Source organism: Pleurodeles waltl, chromosome 7, assembly GCF_031143425.1.
Source record: "Pleurodeles waltl isolate 20211129_DDA chromosome 7, aPleWal1.hap1.20221129, whole genome shotgun sequence".
Lineage (NCBI taxonomy): Eukaryota > Metazoa > Chordata > Amphibia > Caudata > Salamandridae > Pleurodeles > Pleurodeles waltl.
In genome coordinates, this window is record NC_090446.1 from 159,551,703 (window position 1) to 159,570,582 (window position 18,880).

At 41.9% G+C, this 18,880-nt stretch overlaps 1 protein-coding gene across 1 annotated transcript in view; it reads right to left on the reverse strand.

Moving 5' to 3' along the window:
- The window catches only part of ARFGEF2 (ARF guanine nucleotide exchange factor 2), a 557,551-nt gene that overhangs the window by 461,184 nt on the left and 77,487 nt on the right, over positions 1 to 18,880 (reverse strand). Inside the window, exon 5 of the mRNA XM_069243445.1 lies at positions 8,652 to 8,831. Coding sequence (XP_069099546.1) covers positions 8,652 to 8,831 — 180 coding nt within the window. The remainder of the gene's footprint in view (positions 1 to 8,651; positions 8,832 to 18,880) is intronic.

An 18,880-nucleotide genomic window follows, 5' to 3' on the forward strand; every position in this document is an offset into this window, starting at 1 on the left:
CCTTTGCTGTAAAGTCTACAGAATGATAGAACCATTAGACGGAGATGGAAAAATTGCCTTGGTTGCTCCCTGAATCAGTATGTTCTGAAATGTATTATCCTCATTACCCACTGACAAAATTCTCAACAGAGAGGCTGTTAAAGATGTGAAACTAAATGAAGACAATGAGTGATCGTCAGAACTGGTAGACACAGGTAGGTAGCGTGTGGGGGTCTTGCACATATGCCCAGGCAAAGGCTGACCAAAATACAAATCCCTGGATGGCAAGACAGGCACTAATGAATGTTCTAGTAAAGGAGATTACCTAGGCATCACAGCTCTATTCCTCTTAGGGGACATAGAAGTGTGCCTTCTACCTGCCTGCATCAATGGAAAAGGAACTGACAATTTGAGAGGCTGCAGGTGTTTTTGCAATGGCCCTTCTGTTGGAATGATGATAAACATAAGTCTTACAAAACCCAGTGTCAGCGACTTCCCAGTCGCCGGGAGAACGAAATCTCAATACGTCCCTCTTCTCCCCTGCAGGACGAATATCATCCCTTTAAGGGAGGTACACATTCCAAAGAGGAGGATCGGCTAGAGGATAACTTCTGGCGTCAGGAAGAAAAGAGGGGCTAGACTTGGAGACGGTGTCTTCGCAGTGGGACCAGGAGGCAGAGCCAGGAAAGAACAGTGCTGAGCGACCGGAAGAAGAACAGACGCTCAGATATCTTCGGGGGTCGACTGCAGTTGAGGAAGACGGTGGGAACCTCCCCCTTCGCTGTGACCCAGAGCAGGAGATGACGAAAAGGGAGCAACCCGAAGCAGACCAGGAGATGACTCAGGAGGCCATGGCTCCGTCAGGTGTGTGGCCGGTGCAGGGACTGGGAAAGACACTTGCGGCTATCTGACCACCCCGTAGTTCTAACAAAGTGAAATCACAAAGTGGAGAGGGGGTAAGGGGGCTCTGTCTTGCATGTCAGGGAAGAGGCTGAGTATAAGCCTTACTACCCCTATTGGGACAACGTACACGTTTCTTTATATTCTTCAGTTTCCTCCCATTTCTAAAGGGTAAGAAACCAAGAACCCTTTCTTTTTTCCCCATTCCACCACTTTGAGTTTCAGTGCACATTCATGGTGTTATGGTGATGATATCAAACTAAGAAGGAGAATCAAATACTTATTATTACTTACTGTGCTTCTCTCTAGGGAACGGCGGACGGACCTCCCCCTTATAACATAGAAGAGAGACGGAAAAGAACAAGCCTTAATCTTCATCTGATGTTTATATTGAAATATCTTGAGCAGAATAAATATGAATTGTGCAATCCCTAATTAGAGTGCCACTAATTCCTAAGAAGTGCTGCACAAACATCACATCCAGAGTCTGAGCTGGCGATGGTGAAAGTCTTAACTTCTTGTTATAAGTCTGGTCAAAAGAATGGCACAAAGTGGCAAATATATATGCTGATTCCCAGGTTGAATGGCATGTCATTGACAGTTGCAGCAAAGTCAAGATGATGACATTCGGTGAGTTCGACATAGATTGTGGTCACAAATGCTTTAAAGCCAGAGACTTGATAGTCAATGAATGCCAGTGGTGACGATGAGGATTAGGAACTTAAAAGCAGTTATAATGTATTTACCTGTCTTTTTGTAACAGCAGAACTAGAGCTTGGCTGGAGGACTTGTCACTCTTTTTCTTCTCTATAGTTTGGGGGTATTCCAGTTTCTCGCACAGCCTGATATGTCACTGTTTTTTTAAGGTTCTTTTTTTCATTTTTTGTCAACATTCACATTCCTTATCTGAATGTGAAGCTGGGAGACAAACCACAGATACCTTGTGAGGGTCTGTGTAAGCTTTTTTCCCCCAAAAAAGAGAATAGTGCCAGAAATAAGATGGAATTTAAAGGGACAAAACACACCTAAATACTTCCCAGCATTAAAAGAAGTCAGTGGAAGAAAAAATACTAAGTTCTGAGACACTTTTTGACAAAACAAATAAGTGAGAAACCACCCAGAGTTTTTCTAAATCCACTCACACAAAGCAGAAGAAAGAGCAGACTCCGACAACTGCCTGTACAAACCATCTTAGGATATGGAATATGAAGACCATGGACTCTTGAAGGAGCAAAGTGCTATTGTATTTCTTTTAATGCAAACCTCTGAAGCAGCTCTTTTTCTCTCTATTTAAACACTGTGATGTGTTTTAGGTGTTAAAATGTAGTTTTTGAGAAAGTAGCTCTTAACTTTTTTAAATATCAGTCCAAATATTCAGAAAATGTGCCTTGGGATGGCTTTTAGGAGGTGATTTACCTTATTTCATAAAGCTAGACTCTTCATCTGCCTCTCACAGTTTATTATATTGGATGTTTGTTAGTCTTCCGCACGCAGAGGGGAACTATGTTTAAGATTATGACTATGAATGAAGATATTAGTAAGCAGAATATTTCCATTTTGGTTGAGTACATTTCTCTAAAGCCACTTTCCTGAGCACAGATAGGTCTTTGTTCATCAAGATGTTTGTGTATCACGAAAACAGTAGAGAACAGTGGGGTGTCTTGGAATGAGAGGACATACTCCAATGTGACATTAAGAATCCACAGTCCCAAATTAATATTTTTCCATCTCAATAGGAATACTACAAGGAGTCTCATGAAGTACTGGAGTACTAGGGATCAAGTCTCTAAAGAATGTATTTTATCTTCAGAGTAAAGGATGAGATTGATGTCTGTTGTACTCCCCTGTCAGCACTGTGTGTCACTCTGGTAAGGGTGGTATGTTAAACCTATTGATGAAGCTTGGTCTGAGGTTCTGCTCCTTTCTAATCTCTCCAAAAAATCTGATGCCTTTTTTCAAACAAATGCTCAGCGTTGGATGGCATATCAGATATCTTTAATTCTGAACTGTACTGCTGGAACATTCAGTAAGGAATGACTCACTGCATTTGCAGAGGGTGGTACTGGTGCCTATGGGCCAAATACAGTGCCTATAGAGTGCAAGCTGTTTTGTAAGCCTTGTTTCGAAGGAGCACGGTCCTTTTTCACAAAGTGCGTGAAGGACTAAAAGGTGTCAAACGAGGTGTGGACATGTGGTATGTTTGAATAGGTGCCTTGCAGCACCATGCCCTGAGGCATGCAGTATAGCAAGCTTAAAGAGTCAAGAAAACCTGACTCAAAATCCATGCTGTACACTGAATCACACTACTATGATACCTGATGTGCCAGAAATGGCAGGAGGGCAGCTTTGCAGACAAAAACTGAACTGACGTTTTCTGTGGGATAAGTATTAAGTACTTTCAGATAACCAAGTCTCTGTTTACTTGGTGTGCGGCCATTTACAGAGGGTGCAGACTGAGGTTCATCTATGCCGTCATTACAGCTTCCTTCAAAGGTTCACTTAAAGACAAAAGGGGCTCTAAAATATAAGCTTCTTAAGAAAGTATTGCATTAATAGGGTTAGGGTTCAGTTTAACAGTACATCAAGGAAAACTCAAAGCTTAACCCACCTTTTTTAATCACTTAAGTAAAACAGGAAGGGAGACCAGTGATGATTCGAAATTCAGACTAGCAAGAGAACATTTGGTTGGTTAATAACTTATATCGTCATCTTTATCGCTTTTTGGGTATGGTTCTGAAAATGCCAAAGCATCGGAATCCAACCAACAAAGAACATCAAAATTAGCAAAAGCTTCTAGCCTTGTAACCATCTCAACAGTTTCATTCTCAGAAAATAACCTAGATATTCCTTTCTAAACAGAGGTTAGGATTCCATCTATCACATGAATGGGTGAAAGGTTAACATGAAACCACTGGTGCGGATTCAAATGTTGCTAGCACAAATCTGATCGTCAGAGGTGCTGGAGTCCTAAAGGCAACATTCCAGGCATAATAACTGGAAGCAAAAGAATGGCTTAAAGGACTCTCACCTGGATCCGAGACCAGAGGCAATGACACAGAGTGCAAAGGTGGTATAAAAGGCTAAAGAGAGAAGGGCCAGAGGGAATACCATATGTTCCCATTTTCATCTGTAGATGAACAACATTATGCATGGCTTGTCTGGATGCTTCAGGCTACACAAGATCTGCAACAGGAGACAGAAAACTCACTTGCAGAAATTGTGACTTTTGTAGAACTGAAATTAGCTGAAAAAAATAACTGCTCTTCAGCTGTCTATATTTCTTTTTATGGTGCACACTTCCCCAAGCAACATCAACTTCAGATGGGTGAAGCAAAAGATGTTTTTATGACTCTTGTGGCACTGACTCAGTTGTATGTGCTTTCCATGTAAGGAGAAGTTCTCTGAGAAGAAGTGGCAGGACTTTGCAAGAGTTCAAAACTTTAAAACATTTGTCATGGGGTACATTTATCACACAAACATGCATTAGACTTGGATAGCAAACATTGTACACCAGACAAATGTGGGTCAGAAAAAGCCATAGGTCTCATGTATTGGGGAAGAAAAAAGGTGTGACAAAAATATTAAGGGCACAATAAGCTCCACTGCTTTGAGTCTGCAGAAGGAGTTAAAAATAGAAATGTGGGCTAACAAGGCTGTTGGTAGCTTTATCAACAGGCTTCATCATTAAAATATCCAATAGATCCAAAACCATGTCTCCTAGGTGCCACCAAGACCCAGATAGAAGAAGGCCTCAAAAAAGTTCTGGATCTAGCCAGAAAGCTGGAGGCAGTTCAAGGTAAAAAATCAGTGAGAAAGAGTATGCATTAGAAATAATATACGTTTCATGAGATGGCAAAGAAATTTGAGGTCAATAAATATCAACAAAGCATAAATTAATCTTTCAAATGAACCCTTTTGTTAGTTATCATTTAACACATTATCCTTCTCACATTTAACTTCACAATTGCACTTCATATGTAATTCTCTCAAGTGATTCACTGTTAAGTGCATTGAAGCAGGTACGGCATTTTGGCTAACAATTACTTTTAGGTTGTGAGCAGTAGCTCTTTTTGGAACACTATGCAAGTCGCACTTCTCTTTCACAATTAAGATAATGATACTGTAGAACTGTACCCTCTTTCTTGGCATGGTTACCTCCATTTTCTGTCTATTGTCAGTGTGTTTAACTGTGTCCACAGGGATCCTGCTAAGCAGGTCCCCAGTTGTTATGCTCTCTCCCTTAAAACGTACCTGTACCTTTTTCTCTCCACATTTGGCATACTTGTCCCGCCATGCAAGTCCCTAGTATATGGTACCCAGGGCACTGGGGTACCAGGGGATCCCCATGGGCTGCAGCATTCATTATCACACCCATGGGAAGCTCAGGCAAAATGTTCTGCAGGCCTGCCATTGCAGTCTGCGTGAAAGGGTGCATGCACACTTATGACAATAGGTCACTGCACCAGGTCACTATAAGTCATCCCTATGGTAGGCCCTCTCAGCCCAGAAGGCAGGGTGCAGGTACCTGTGTGTGAGGGCACCCCTGCACTAACAGAGGTGCCCCCACGAACTCCAGTTCCATTTTCCTGGACCTCATGAGTCCGGGGATGCCATTCTATAGGTGTACTGGACATATCCAGCTACATAATGGTAACTCTGAACATAGGCATGTTTGGTATCAAACATGTGGGAATCATACCCCAATACTGTTGTAAGCATTGGAAGTATGACCCCATGCACTCTGGGGGCTCCTTAGAGGACCTCCAGTATTGCTACCACCCGTCTTCAAGGGTTTTCCGGGCAGCCCAATACAGGTTTCTGCCCTCCTGCTGCTTGATCTGATCAAGCTCAGGAAAGCAGAACAAAGGATTTCCTTTGGGAGAGAGAGGTAACACCCTCTCCCTTTAGAAATAGGTGTGACTAGTTTGAGAGGGGTAGCTTCCCCAAGCCTCTGGTATGCTTTGAAGGGCACATTTGGTGCCCTCCATGCCTAAACCAGTCCACACTGGTTCAGGGACCCCCAGTCCCTGCTCTGGGACGAAACTGGACAATGGAAAGGGGAGTGACCACTCTCCTGTCCATCACCACCCCAGGGGTGATGCCCAAAGCTCCTCCAAATGGTCCCTGGGTTCTACCATCTTGAATCCAAGGTTGGCAGGGACATCTGGGAGCAACTGAGTGGCCAGGCCCGGCACGTGACTTCAGAGTCCCCTCCTGATAGGTGGTCACCTGGCTAGGTGACCAATCCCCCTTTCAGGGCTATTTAGGGTCGCTCTCTTGGGTAGGTCCTCAGATTCGGCTTGCAAGATTCCAGCAGGACTCCTCTACAACCTTACTTCGACTTCTAGCCACTAGAAGCACAACTGGACCCTCCAGGAACTGACAATCTGCATCCATGAAGAAGAGTCTTCCACGGCTCTTTCCAGCTTCTGCAACATTTCCCAGACTGTGCATCCACTAAGGGCAGAAAGTCTTCAGTCTGCACGAAATGGAAGAAGGAATCTCCCTTGGAGTGAAGGAGTCACTCCCCGGCATCCGCAGGCACCTACTGCTGCGTGGAACTCCTCTCATCCTGAGCTGCGTGGATCCTGCATCACGGGTGGTAGCCTGGAGTAGTCCTCTTGGTCCTCTCTCTGCCAGCTGTCCAACTTCGGTGGAGGTAAGCCCTTACCTTCCCATGCAGGACAGTACCACTGTGCACTGAGTCTCTTGCAGATGCCAAGGCTCGTTTGCATCTCCTCCAAGGAAACTTCAGGCTACGTGCAGCTCCAGCCCTCAGCACTCCTTTGAGACGCACAGCCCTCTGCGTGGTTCTCCTGCGGCGTGGAACCCTTCTTCTGTGTGCTGCATGGGCTCCTTCTGAAACTTCTGTGTCCTCGTCCTGTGGGACTCCTGTGGGTGCTGCCTTTGCTCCTGTGGACACTTTGTGTCGCTGAGGGTCCCCTCTGACTCTTCTGCTTGGGGGGGGGGGGGGGGGGGGAGTCCTCTTGGACCTTGCTGGTCCCCGGCAGCACCACTTTCCGCCAACAGCAATAATTGCTTTTATTAAGGCTTGTTGGTGGAATTGCCGCACTGACACCTGACTGCAATTCTCCTTCCAGCGTGGGACATCATCAGCATTCCTCAGGAGCTCTTCTCCGGCTCCAGGGCTGCAGTGCTGACCATCTCATCACCGTCAACCAATTCCTGAAACTACAGCTGGGTGGGCAGTAGCTCCTACTCCTCCTGGACTCCACTGTGACTCTTGGACTTGGTTCCCTCTCTCCACAGGTCTACCTCTCTAGGAATCTTCGACTGGTTCCTTGCAGTCGTCTGGGTGTCTTCTTTTCTTTTTTTCCTTACTTTTCGGTGGTTTCGGAAAATTCCATTGATTTACTCCTGCTTTCTGGGTCGTTGGGGGGTACTGTGTTACTTGCCTCTGTGGTTTTCTAGTCCTAGCTCCCCTCTACACATTCCACTTACCTAGGTGGGGTGCCGGTGTTTACATTCCATTTTTTTAGTATATGGTTTGAGCTCCCCAAGGGTCACTACTGTCTAACTGCATTTTACACTTTTTTCTACCCTTTTCTATACACATTACTGTTTACTGGTGCTTATAATTAGTATATTACTTACCTCCTATTGGAGGGTTGCCCTTCTAGTACTTAGTGGTATTGTGTGACCAAAAATAAAGTACCTTTATTTTTGTACAACTGGGTGTTTTCTTTCATGTTTAAGTGTTGTGCGACTACAGTGGTTTTGCAAGAGCTTTGCATGTCTCCTAGATAGGCCTTTGCTGCTCATCCACAGCTGCCTTTGAGAGCCTGGCTTGTAGACACTGCCTAAATTTCACTAATAGGGGATACCTGGACCTGGTATAGGGTGTAAGTACCTTAGTTACCTTCCACACACCAGGCCAGTTTCCTACGGATACCCTTTGTGTCAGTTACTTTTGGAGAGAGCTAGGACCATACTCTTTCGTAGAATGCTCTCCCAATATGAACATAAACAAATTAAGTAACACATTGTCATATGTTGCATCAAACACATTAGATTGAGGCGTAAAACTCTTTAAAAAATTGCTATATATGCAAATCTTAAAGATCCCTTATTCTTGTGTATTCAGAAGTCATCATGTTTTTGGCACAGGCTAACATCAGAGTTATATTTTACCATTAATAGTCACATTTAAGATGCAACAACTGAAGTAGTTCTATGCATTTTCAAGTTCACATATTTTTCCTGTATCACACAAGCTGATTCAGGAATCAGAATATTGCAATAGTGAACTGTCTTTAAGAACGGTCAGACAGTGTGGAGAACCTGATCACATAACGAAGTATGCTTTTTTGGGTTAAGTAATGGAAAACAAAGCCAGGTTTACAGTTGTCACCTTAGGGTGAAACTAGTATGTCTCAGGGTTATCTGATTCACTGACTTTTCTGCACTTTCCAACCTTAATTATGTAAAAGAAAAAAAAAAGTCATAATAGCACTAAGAGTAAATACATAAGGCCTGATAAATAATTCTCAAGCATACGCTAAAGAGTATTTTTACCTAGCTGAATTACCTCTCTACTACACATAACATGGTGTATCCAACTCTGTGTGGAGTGTTTCCTGTAGAAAAGTGATTATTTGCTCTTCCCAACCAATCCATACCATGCTCTAATTGTCTTCTCTGCAATATGGCTTCTACAGAAGTGTTGTTTAGGAGGCCCCTAAAAGTGCATGATTATTAAAACTGTAACAAACACATGCATAAGAAATATGGAAAAGAAGACAATAACGTACAGCTTGAGCTTCCATCCTGGCGAAAATGACATTGAGAATCTGAGTAAGGGTTGCCTTTGCCGTGGTCTGGTTGATAAGATTTTTGCTGGCAAGGTAGATGTTGTAACATGTTCTAACACTCTGAAGGATGGTTCCTTCATGGATTTCGATGTAGGGAGAGGTCACCGCCGTAAGTAATGCCTAGAACAGAATGTTAGAAATTAATTTTGTTTTAAAGACACGTGGTGTATTTGAATTCAACTATTTATGAAATGCACTGGAGATTTTGAATCGAAACAATGTCATTTAACGTGGAATACATTTCATTGCTGTTCCCACACAAAGCAGCTTTAGACTGTAACTTCAGACTGGCCTCTTGCAGTACTACAATTGGATGTTGAATTGTTAAGAGAGTCCTCCGCTAACCATGGCACCGTTTGAAAGCACTCAAAATGACTATATTATAAGCTGCGTTATTTGTACACTGAAATGAACAGAACATTTATCATGAGTTTCCACAATGCTCTCCTCTTAAAAAACAGAACATGCCTCTATTTCAGTATCCCAAATAAAATTGTTAAAGTAGTGACCCTTGTATTCCTCAGTTATGCAGTACTCCACTGTATGCTATTCCACAGTATGCATATCCACTCTACACCATTCCACTGTATGTTATTCTACTCTACCCAATCGACTGTGCGACTCCAGTCTACACCACTGTACCGTACACCACTACACTGTACGCTATTCCACTGTACACTACTCCACCCTACACTATTGCACTGCGTACCACTTCACTGTACACTATTTTATTATAAGCCACTACACTTTAGGTTATTCTACTGTACCTAACCCAACTCTATGCTCCTCCACTGTATGCTATTCCACTCGACACCACTCCACACTAGATTACAATATACATTAACTACAACTCACCATTTCTCCACAGGTTATACCCTTGCATATTATATAACATATGCATTGTAAAATCATAGCATTCATGAAAACACTTATGCATCTAAAATTACATCATTTCTGAGAACATAGTGCATGATAGCATGGAGATTTGTAGTTAATATTGTGTGAAGAGTGAGGTTACAAGACTGTGTACAGAGATGCGTTACAGAGTGAACTGAAAGTGGCGCATAAGTCATACATTTAAGCTGTAACTACAAAATTAGCATTCCTAATGTTTGTATAGTCTAAATTGGGTTTGTATACAAAGAATACAGTTTTACTAACTATAATATATCTTTAACCTTTGTTTATTTTTAATAAAAAATAGTATATATTTTATAATTACAGAATGGCGGCATATAGTAGTTATAGTCAGTATTCCCAGGTAAGGGAATTCTTGCTTGCTAACAACTTTGCCATGAAACTTTCCAGACTTACTGCTTTTTCTACATTGGCGGTAGATGGAAAGTTTTGCAGTGACTGGTCCAAATGGCTCAAAGATAAAATGGAGGTCCCAAAACGCAAGTGGGCATCAATGCATTCTATTATAGACTTTGTAATGGCATGTTGCAGCCAAATGACCAGTCAGAACATAAGACTATATACCGGGCTTCTCAAATGAGTAGCAAGGAAGCTACTGGTAGCTCTACAGCTAACTGTAGGTCGCTCTCCTGTGTGCATCTCAGCCTACTGAATCAGACAATTTTGCTTGGTTGAATTAATATATGTATGCCAAAACTGTGTGTACTTGCAGAACTCATATGCTGATGTTTGAAGAAAAACAGTTGAATTTTCAAAATATATTTAAAGTTGATTTTCAAGTGATAAATCATGTGGGGAGATTAACTGCTATTATTGTTACTTTCATACCAGGGGCACTGCACAAAGTATTTTTGCAATTACTGCTTGTAACCCAGACTGATGCACTGAGGTGATCACACCACCGCTGGTAACCTAGCATATGGTTATTACTAATGTAATATTGCCTGATATGGTCACTATTACAACATATAGATGCTCGCGATGATTTTCATTTAACATAAGTAGCTCCAATTACACTAAAGGTCGGAGACCCCAGCTATATGCCCTTTATCTGTGCGAACATTCCCAAAATAAATGTACTATGGAAAGGGGCAATAAAGACACTGTATAGTGCTGAGCCAAGTCATTGCCTATCCAAAGTGACTATCAGCAACTAACATACAACCCATAATGATAATAAAAAATACCTGGAGAAAGCTGAGGTCTATCTACTAAGAAGATGGTCCCCTCAGAAGTTCCCATCTATCTGTGCTGATTAGACACCTATAAATCACATCCACTTTGTTTTACGGTTCTAACAGGAACATCTTTCTTAACTTATCTGGCAACAAGGACAGTTTGTTGCACAACAATAGTTGTTTATCAATTCAATACAGATTAAAATGACTAACACTTTCCACCCAAGCAATTCTGGAAGCTGTGGAAGCCTGGAATTGTCTAATTTTCACACGTGTAGGAATGTGATGGTTAGTAGGTGTGGCTGTACTGTCACTGGCACCCCTGGCAAGGGCAATGTGTGGTGCAAGCTGAAGTGGCATCCTGACCAGGGCCCTAGCACCTCCAGGACATTGTGACAGTGTCTGCTACAGGGTAGAACAAATACTGAAGCACACAACAGAAGAACTGACAGGAACACAGAGCACACATTTGGGTGGCCCATTTCAAGGCGAACCTGCTAGCTTCCCACAATATGGTCGAGTCACCACATGGGGAAGAAGCAGAGTGATCCAATGAGCCCAAAACTACAGACAACAATAATGGGTACAGAAACACATAGCTTCAGTGTAGGGTGGGTTTTGGAGGTAGGCTAAATATAGGACAGTGCCACATGGGCTCCCATATCATGCAATGTCTCTAGTGCAAAAGATCACACCTAAACATACCAGGCTTGTTTCTTGGGGGCCATATAAATTATATGTGCATCCATTCGAGGGCGGAACGCCAGACAAGTGAAAAATCATACAGAACAAACAAAATAATGAGGTGCAAACAGACAGGGAATGAGTTGTAACAGTGGTCTCAGGATGTCTACTTCTGCTGAAGTGAAGGCAATCAAGGAAGGTGAGGAAAAGAAACATATAAAAGTACATGAAAAAAATCCACAATCAGTGCTGTGAGGGCTTAATGAAGACCATTAGGAGTTTTTATTTTTTTATTTTAGGAGCCCGAGTTCACGTAATATGCCTCATTTAAAAGGCTGCAGTGAGCTCAAAGTGTTTTAAATAATGTGCCAAATGAAAGGTCATTATGGCAAACGTGGCTGGATGGTTGAAATGGAAGGTTTAGGCATTGTAAGAGAACCGTGAAAATATAGAGAACCATCTTATATTCCTTATGGCACTGTGAGCATAAATGGGAAGGGGACAAAACTACAATGCAAAAGGACTCAGTATGTACATTCTTGTAATTGCATTGATCTGTTCTACAACGTCTTTGGTAACAATATGAGACAGATGAAACATGCCATTTAACGTGTAGGAAACACATCTGCCTATGTACTCTTTTTGGGAAGACATTTTAGAGAAGCGAATGTCCTAAGCAAAATATCTGAAGCCAACAAAGAAAAGATTGATTTAGAATGTACAGATGATCTGAGAATTCAACTGGATCACACTGGATTTCCCTCAGATAGTGCAGCATGGCTCTCTGAAGTATAAACATTTCAAACACAAGAGTTTGTAGAAGAACAGCATTCAGTGAAAGGTTAGGATGCTGGAGATCTTTCATTCTCAGAAAAAAACAAAAAGGGCGACTGAGAGATTAAGTGGTCCAGTGTACACTCTCCCAAAGTAATATATTGAAAACATAAAGTACACTGTTCCAAGAAAGAGGAAACTTCAGGCCTCTCAGGCAATCAAAAATGCAGAAGCAAAGGCCCTCACACATCTACGGGATGTCATGCTTCATCATTGCTCCACGTCAGACTGGCACTGCAATGTCTGACGGGCCCCTCGAAGGAGGGGCTCTTTGCCAGAAGATCTTTAGTGAAAAGTCGTTCAAAAGTGTAGAAAAATAGTAATAAATTTAGACCTATTAGTTGTAGAAAAAAAGGAGCTGGAAAGAAAAGAAAGAGTATAAAATTGGCTTGGTCACCTGATTAAAAAATAGATTTTATTACCAAAAAAGGGGACGGTCAAGATCAAAAACCACAGAGTGAAAAGGAAATAATGATCCCACACTTTCCGAAAAGAGTAGAGAAAGAAAATTATTTTTACACTACTACAAAAAAGTCAACATGTTATTTATTGTCTATTCTGTAAAGAGGCAGAATTTTTGGAGACTACTCATCCGCGGATTCCATATTTTTATTGTCTCCCTAAGATACATAAGGACAAATCACCTCCTCCCGGACGTCCCATAGTTTCAGGAATAGGGTCTGTCCTAGAACCTCTTTCAACTTTTTGCAACCATTTTTTACAGCCCATTGTGACAGCATCCTCCACCTACCTGAAGGACACCAAGTAAGTACTCAATTTGATTGAGTCCATAAATGCTACAGAAGAGGTGCAAGCCCTCATTACCCTTGATGTGGAGTCCCTTTATACCAACATACCGCAGGAAGCCACATTACGAGTCATTGAGGATGCTCTTTTGAATAGACCTTGGGTTTCCCCTACTCCGGTTCACTTCATTATGCAATTTGCCTCTTTAGCCTTAACTGAAAAAAAAAATCAATTTGAAGACTGGTTGTATCATCAGATACTTGGTACCTTGATGGGGAGTACCTTTGCCCCCAGCCTAGCCTGTCTATAAATGTGTCATTTTGAGCAACAATTCCTACTCAACAACACCAACCCCTTTTCTGATAACATCAGACTATGGCGTTGATACATCGACAACATCCTTATTGTATGACAGGGTGAGGTTCACTTGGTTGAATTTTTTACTAATTGGATTAACAGACTTGATCCTTTCTTCAGGTTTATCTCTACAGTATCTTTATCAAGTATTTCCTTTCTGGATCTGCCTAATTCCATCAACAATGGTAAACTGCAAACTTGTACTTTTCACAAAGCAACAGATCGCAATAGTTTACTATTGTATGAGAGTCATCGTCCCAAAGCTTTACAAGACAACTTACCGTACGGTCAGTTCCTATGACTGTGCCGTAACTGTAGCAGTATCCTGACTTTTGAAACACAAGCAAATGATTTGGCAATTAAACTACAAGAGAGACATTACCCACAGAAAATCATTAAGTCAGCCCATAAACTGGCCTTCAACAATAATAGAGACTCCATATTGACAACCAAATCAAAAAACATTGAACAGAGACTTACATGCTTCTCTACATTTACCCCATTATCCAACACCCTCAGAAAGTTGATTAACAAACGTTGGCCCATCCTTACTAGCGGGGTGTAGCAATAACTAAACCTTTATTCGCCTTCAAAAGGACTACGAGTATTAAGGATGTTGTAGTCCACACCAGACGTGTACCAACCACTAAGGCACCTGATCAAACGACACTATGGTGACTTCCACCAATTATGGGCCATCACCCATGTGGAAATTGTAATGTGTGCTCTCTTACTAAACATATGAGCACCATAAATTTGGAACTTATTGGCCTTTGGTATCTGCTGAGACACACAAATTGTAATACACTGAACTTTATCTACATAATCTGTTGCCCTTGCAATTTACGATATATAGGTATGACTACGAGATCAGTCAAAATTAGAATAAATGAGCATCACAGTAATATCAGGTGTGGACGCCTTACTACTAAACTCAGTATCCATTATCGTGACGTCCAACATACACCTGATGACGTGATGGATTATCCGACACCTAGAGCCAGAGTCCTTCCTCTCTTACAATTCCTCCATTTTGCCAAGGAAAACAGGAAGTCCTATGTTAGTGTTTGGTAGAACAAGCCTGACACGTTTCACAGACTGTGACCATTCAATACCAAAAACGGGAGTCCGTTTTTCATTTCTTCCCTTTGGCCAAGTTAAGTATGTAGTCCTTTTTTAGTATTTGGTGCCTAATGATAGTGGGCGGGCATGGACTCGAGCTACAGCCTCCGCGGATTGGTTGTCTGTGCCCTGACCAGTCTACTTGATTCGAGGGCCGCGCTCCCTTCTTGCTTTCCGGGAACGCAGCCATCGCTTACGTTTGCGGCACAGTATTACCGGTGCTAACATGAGTAATGATGCTCAATTTGAGCTCTGTGATGATTCCTCATTTTTCATACTTTACTGACTCAATTTTTGACCGTTGTGGTACAGATGAAATTGATGCCCAGTCCGGACGCTTGCTTCCCCCACGGGACATATTTGACTAACTAATCTTCCCTGCAATTAGGATCCTCAATGGCGACCTTTTAGTTGGATAACGTCACGATTCCGAGGTCTTGGCCTCGTTCATTCCATATGATACCCTTTTTTGTTTCATGACACATTACAGTATGTTTAGAGCTACGGATGTGCTCAAATACTACTGAATGTTAGTTTGGTATTCAGCATTATACAGACTACCACATTGTTCTGAATACTAGACAATTTTAAAATTACTCTGCACTAAATAAATGTTGTGTTTTTACTATACATTCGAACTATTTTCATCATTATACAAAAATGCTTGTCCTGAATGTCTACTTTACAGTATGTTCTCTTACACCATACCTCTGTAGAAACATCGATAATCTACAGGCCTGCTTGTTCCAATGGAGCCCTGTCCTTAGTCAAGGATGGTAAGCTTCCCTGGTTTGATTTATTGTTACCACTTAGCATGGTCACATATTAGTACCTAACGTCTCATCTATATAATTACATAATCTGTGTATTTTACAGGTGGAATTGATAATCTGTTGGCATGTTTGTCTTGCATTTCCACAGGTTTCTCCCAGTTTTTATCTATTCGAAATAGAACTGATGTAAGTAATTTTTGACTATAATATAATCATAGAATAACGTGCAGTTCACACCGGAAGTCTAGGAGAATGTTGCTTTGTTTAGTCCTGATGAAGCGCTGAGTTATCCATTTGTTCTTGGTTAAGGCGCGAAACATGTTGACTTTTTTTGTAGTAGTTTAAAGACCATTTTCTTTCTCTACTCTTTTCGGAGAGTTTGGTATCATTATTTCCTTTTCACTCTATGTGGATTTTAATCTTGACCGGCCCCTTTTTCGCTTAATAAAATCTATTTTTTGATCAGGTGACCGAGCCAATTTTATACTCTTTCTTTTCTCTCCGGCTCCTTTTTTTCCTGCAACTTATATGTCTAAATGTATTCCTATTTTTCTACACTTTCGAATGACTTTTCACTAAAGATCTTCTGGCAAAGAGCCCCTCCCTTTGGGGGGCCCGTCAGACACTGCAGTGCCAGTCTGACGTGGAGCAATGACGAAGCATGACATCCCATAGATGGGTGAGGGCCTTTGCTACTGTATTTTTGATCGGCTGAGAGGCCTGCGGTTTCCTCTTTCTTGGAATAGTGTACTTTATGTTTTCGATCTTTCATTCTCCACATTAGATAGGAAAGGGGCCTTTACCGCAGTGAAACCTGCTAGTTACCGTAAGAGGAACAGCTGAAAGAATTGGGGAACGTGTTATCTGAAATTGAGTAAGCTGGTGTTTGCTGCTTAGTTTCTGAAATAGTGGCAAAGAAGGTTTCAGGAAACGTTTTCTTTGAATTGGCTAGAGGGTTTGGTTTCAACCCTTAGCATGGGTATAAACAATCAATCCCATACAAACCTACTTTTGTAGTTATTTTTTTACAACTGTGTCATACTACAGCCTGACTCACTGTTACACTCAACATCCCTGTTGAAGTTTTCCTGTTTTGCACCATGCAATTTAGCATGATGGCATTAGTTTTTTAGGAAATCATGAATAAACTGCTTAGCCAACTCCCACTGACAAAGTTCCTTCTAGATGATCATTCTAAGTGACAAATATTTGGGAGCTACCAAAGGAGGGTGAATTAGAATTCAGGGAAGAGAAGTGCAAATGTTGTATTAAAACCAGTTAGTATTTAAAGCACGCCATACATGGAGATGGAAAGAAGCCCATGTCAGATCAAGTGAAAGCCATACAAAAGACATGTGAGCCTACCATCGAGAAACATGTTGGTTCCTTATTGATATTCAGAGATTATATCCCTGGTTTCTTAGAATGTTTGCCAACTTAATGATCAATATGAAGGAGGGAGTAAAAAAGTTTCTCTTGAAAGCTAGGAAACTGAGGCACCTACTATACACAATTTGATAAGTGAGAGAGGTGCATCATCACAACAAATATATGTTCACATTGGGGTGGTACGTTTAATATAGAGGCAAAAGACGTAGGGGCAATTGGGGGACATTTCTTGGCTACACAAAGGCACACAAAGTGGGTATTCTTTAATGGATACAAAAAAAAAAAACACTTGCAGGTGTGAGAACTTTTAGAAACTTTACTGCTTTCATTTGGAGTACAGATTTTGTAGTTCCAAAACCCCACAATGAAAGCGTCTAGCTTAAGGGCTTGGACAAAGTGTCTTCATGGATATTTTGGTGGTTAAGCCTCAAATGCTCCATCTCAAAATATATTTCAGGAACCTTGAATTAAAAAATGTAGGAGATTATCCTGTGGAGAATGGCAAATCTTGGCAGCCCAAATACAAATGTTACATATTTCACGTGGAATATGAAATGAGCATTGGCAAAGCCAAAGGGTCTCACATGCACAAAAGCTTTTGGCTTTGGCAATGTGTTTTAGCTATGTTGTACGTCAGCCTGGCTGCCGTCCAGCATGGCTTAAAGTTAGTGGCATAGAGAAGCGTGGAGTGGAGTGTCGTAGAGTGGATGCAGAGAGTGGAGTAGAGTGTTGTAGAGTGGAATGGCAGAGTGTGTTGTGTATTGCAGTGACAGTAAAGAGTTGCATAGAGTGGCATACAGTAGAGTGGACTGGTGTAGAGTAGACTGGTGTAGAGTGCTTTGGTGCAGAGTTCAGTGGCACTGAATTCAATGGCGAAGATTAGAATAGTGCATTGTAGACTGCATTGGCGCAGAGTAGAGCGGCGCAGAGTAGGTAGAGCGGCAAGAGCGGCGCAAAGTAGGTAGAGCGGCACAGAGTAGGTAGAGCGGCACAGAGTAGGTAGAGCGGCACAGAGTAGGTAGAGCGGCACAGAGTAGAGCAGCATAGAATACAGTGGCGCATAATACAGTGGTGCAGAGTTGAGTGGTATAAAGTTGAGAGGCATAGAGTTGAGTGGCATAGAGCTGAGTAATGCAGAGGGCAGTGGCGTACAGTCTAGTGGCAGAGTGCAATGGCGTGGAATGGTGCAGACTAGTAGAAAGTGGTACAGAGTGTACAGTGGAATTGTGCAGAGTATAGTGGCGTAGAGTTCAGTGGCAGAGTGTAGTGTTGCAGAATATAGTGTCAGAGCAGTGATGTAGAGTACAGTGATACAGATTAGAGGGCAGAGGTGTAAAGTGCTTTGGCGCAGGATGCAGTCGGAAAGAGTAGAGTGGCATGGAGTGGTGTAGAGAGCAGTGGTGAAGAGTACATTGTTTCAGAGTAGAGTGAAGTGGCACAGAGTGCAATTGCATAGAGTGGCATAGAGTGTAATGGTGTGGAGTAACGTGGTGTAGAGTACAGTGGCACAGAGTGCAGTGGAGCAGATTAGATTAGATTAGGGTGTCATACAGTGGATTGGTGTAGAGTGCAGTGGCATAGAGTGCAGTCCTGCACAGTGGCGTAAAGTGGAGTTGTGCAGAGTAGACTGGTGTGGTCTAGACCTGAATGGTGTAGTTTGCAGTGGCGAAGGGTGTAGAGTAGCGAAGAGTGCATTGGCATAGAGTAGAGTGGTACAGGGTAGAGTAGAAAGGAACAGTGTTACAGAGTGCAGTCGCGTGATTCAGTGAGAGGAGTGGTGTAAAGTGGAGTGGTGCAGAGTGGTGTGTAAAGGTGCAGAGTAGTGTGGAATGGCGTACAGAGGAGTATTAATGGTGTGGAAGCACACTGACATTACAGTCAACACATTTTCAATTGAATTGACCATTATATTTGTACGGACATACAGTTTTACTAATAAAACTGTACAGTGCACAGACTAAAAATGTGTGGAAATTGCATCACGTACTGAAATGATTTGTTTGGTCATATTTAAGTATTTGTTTCCAACACACTTGAAAAATAACAAGAAATGTGCTTCATTTGTGTTCCTAATTCTGATTTATCCTGAAATACATGCAGATAATTTAAATATTGTTGTGTTTTAGAAAATTTAGAAAAGAATCTTTCCTACCGCCAGTATCTAGCA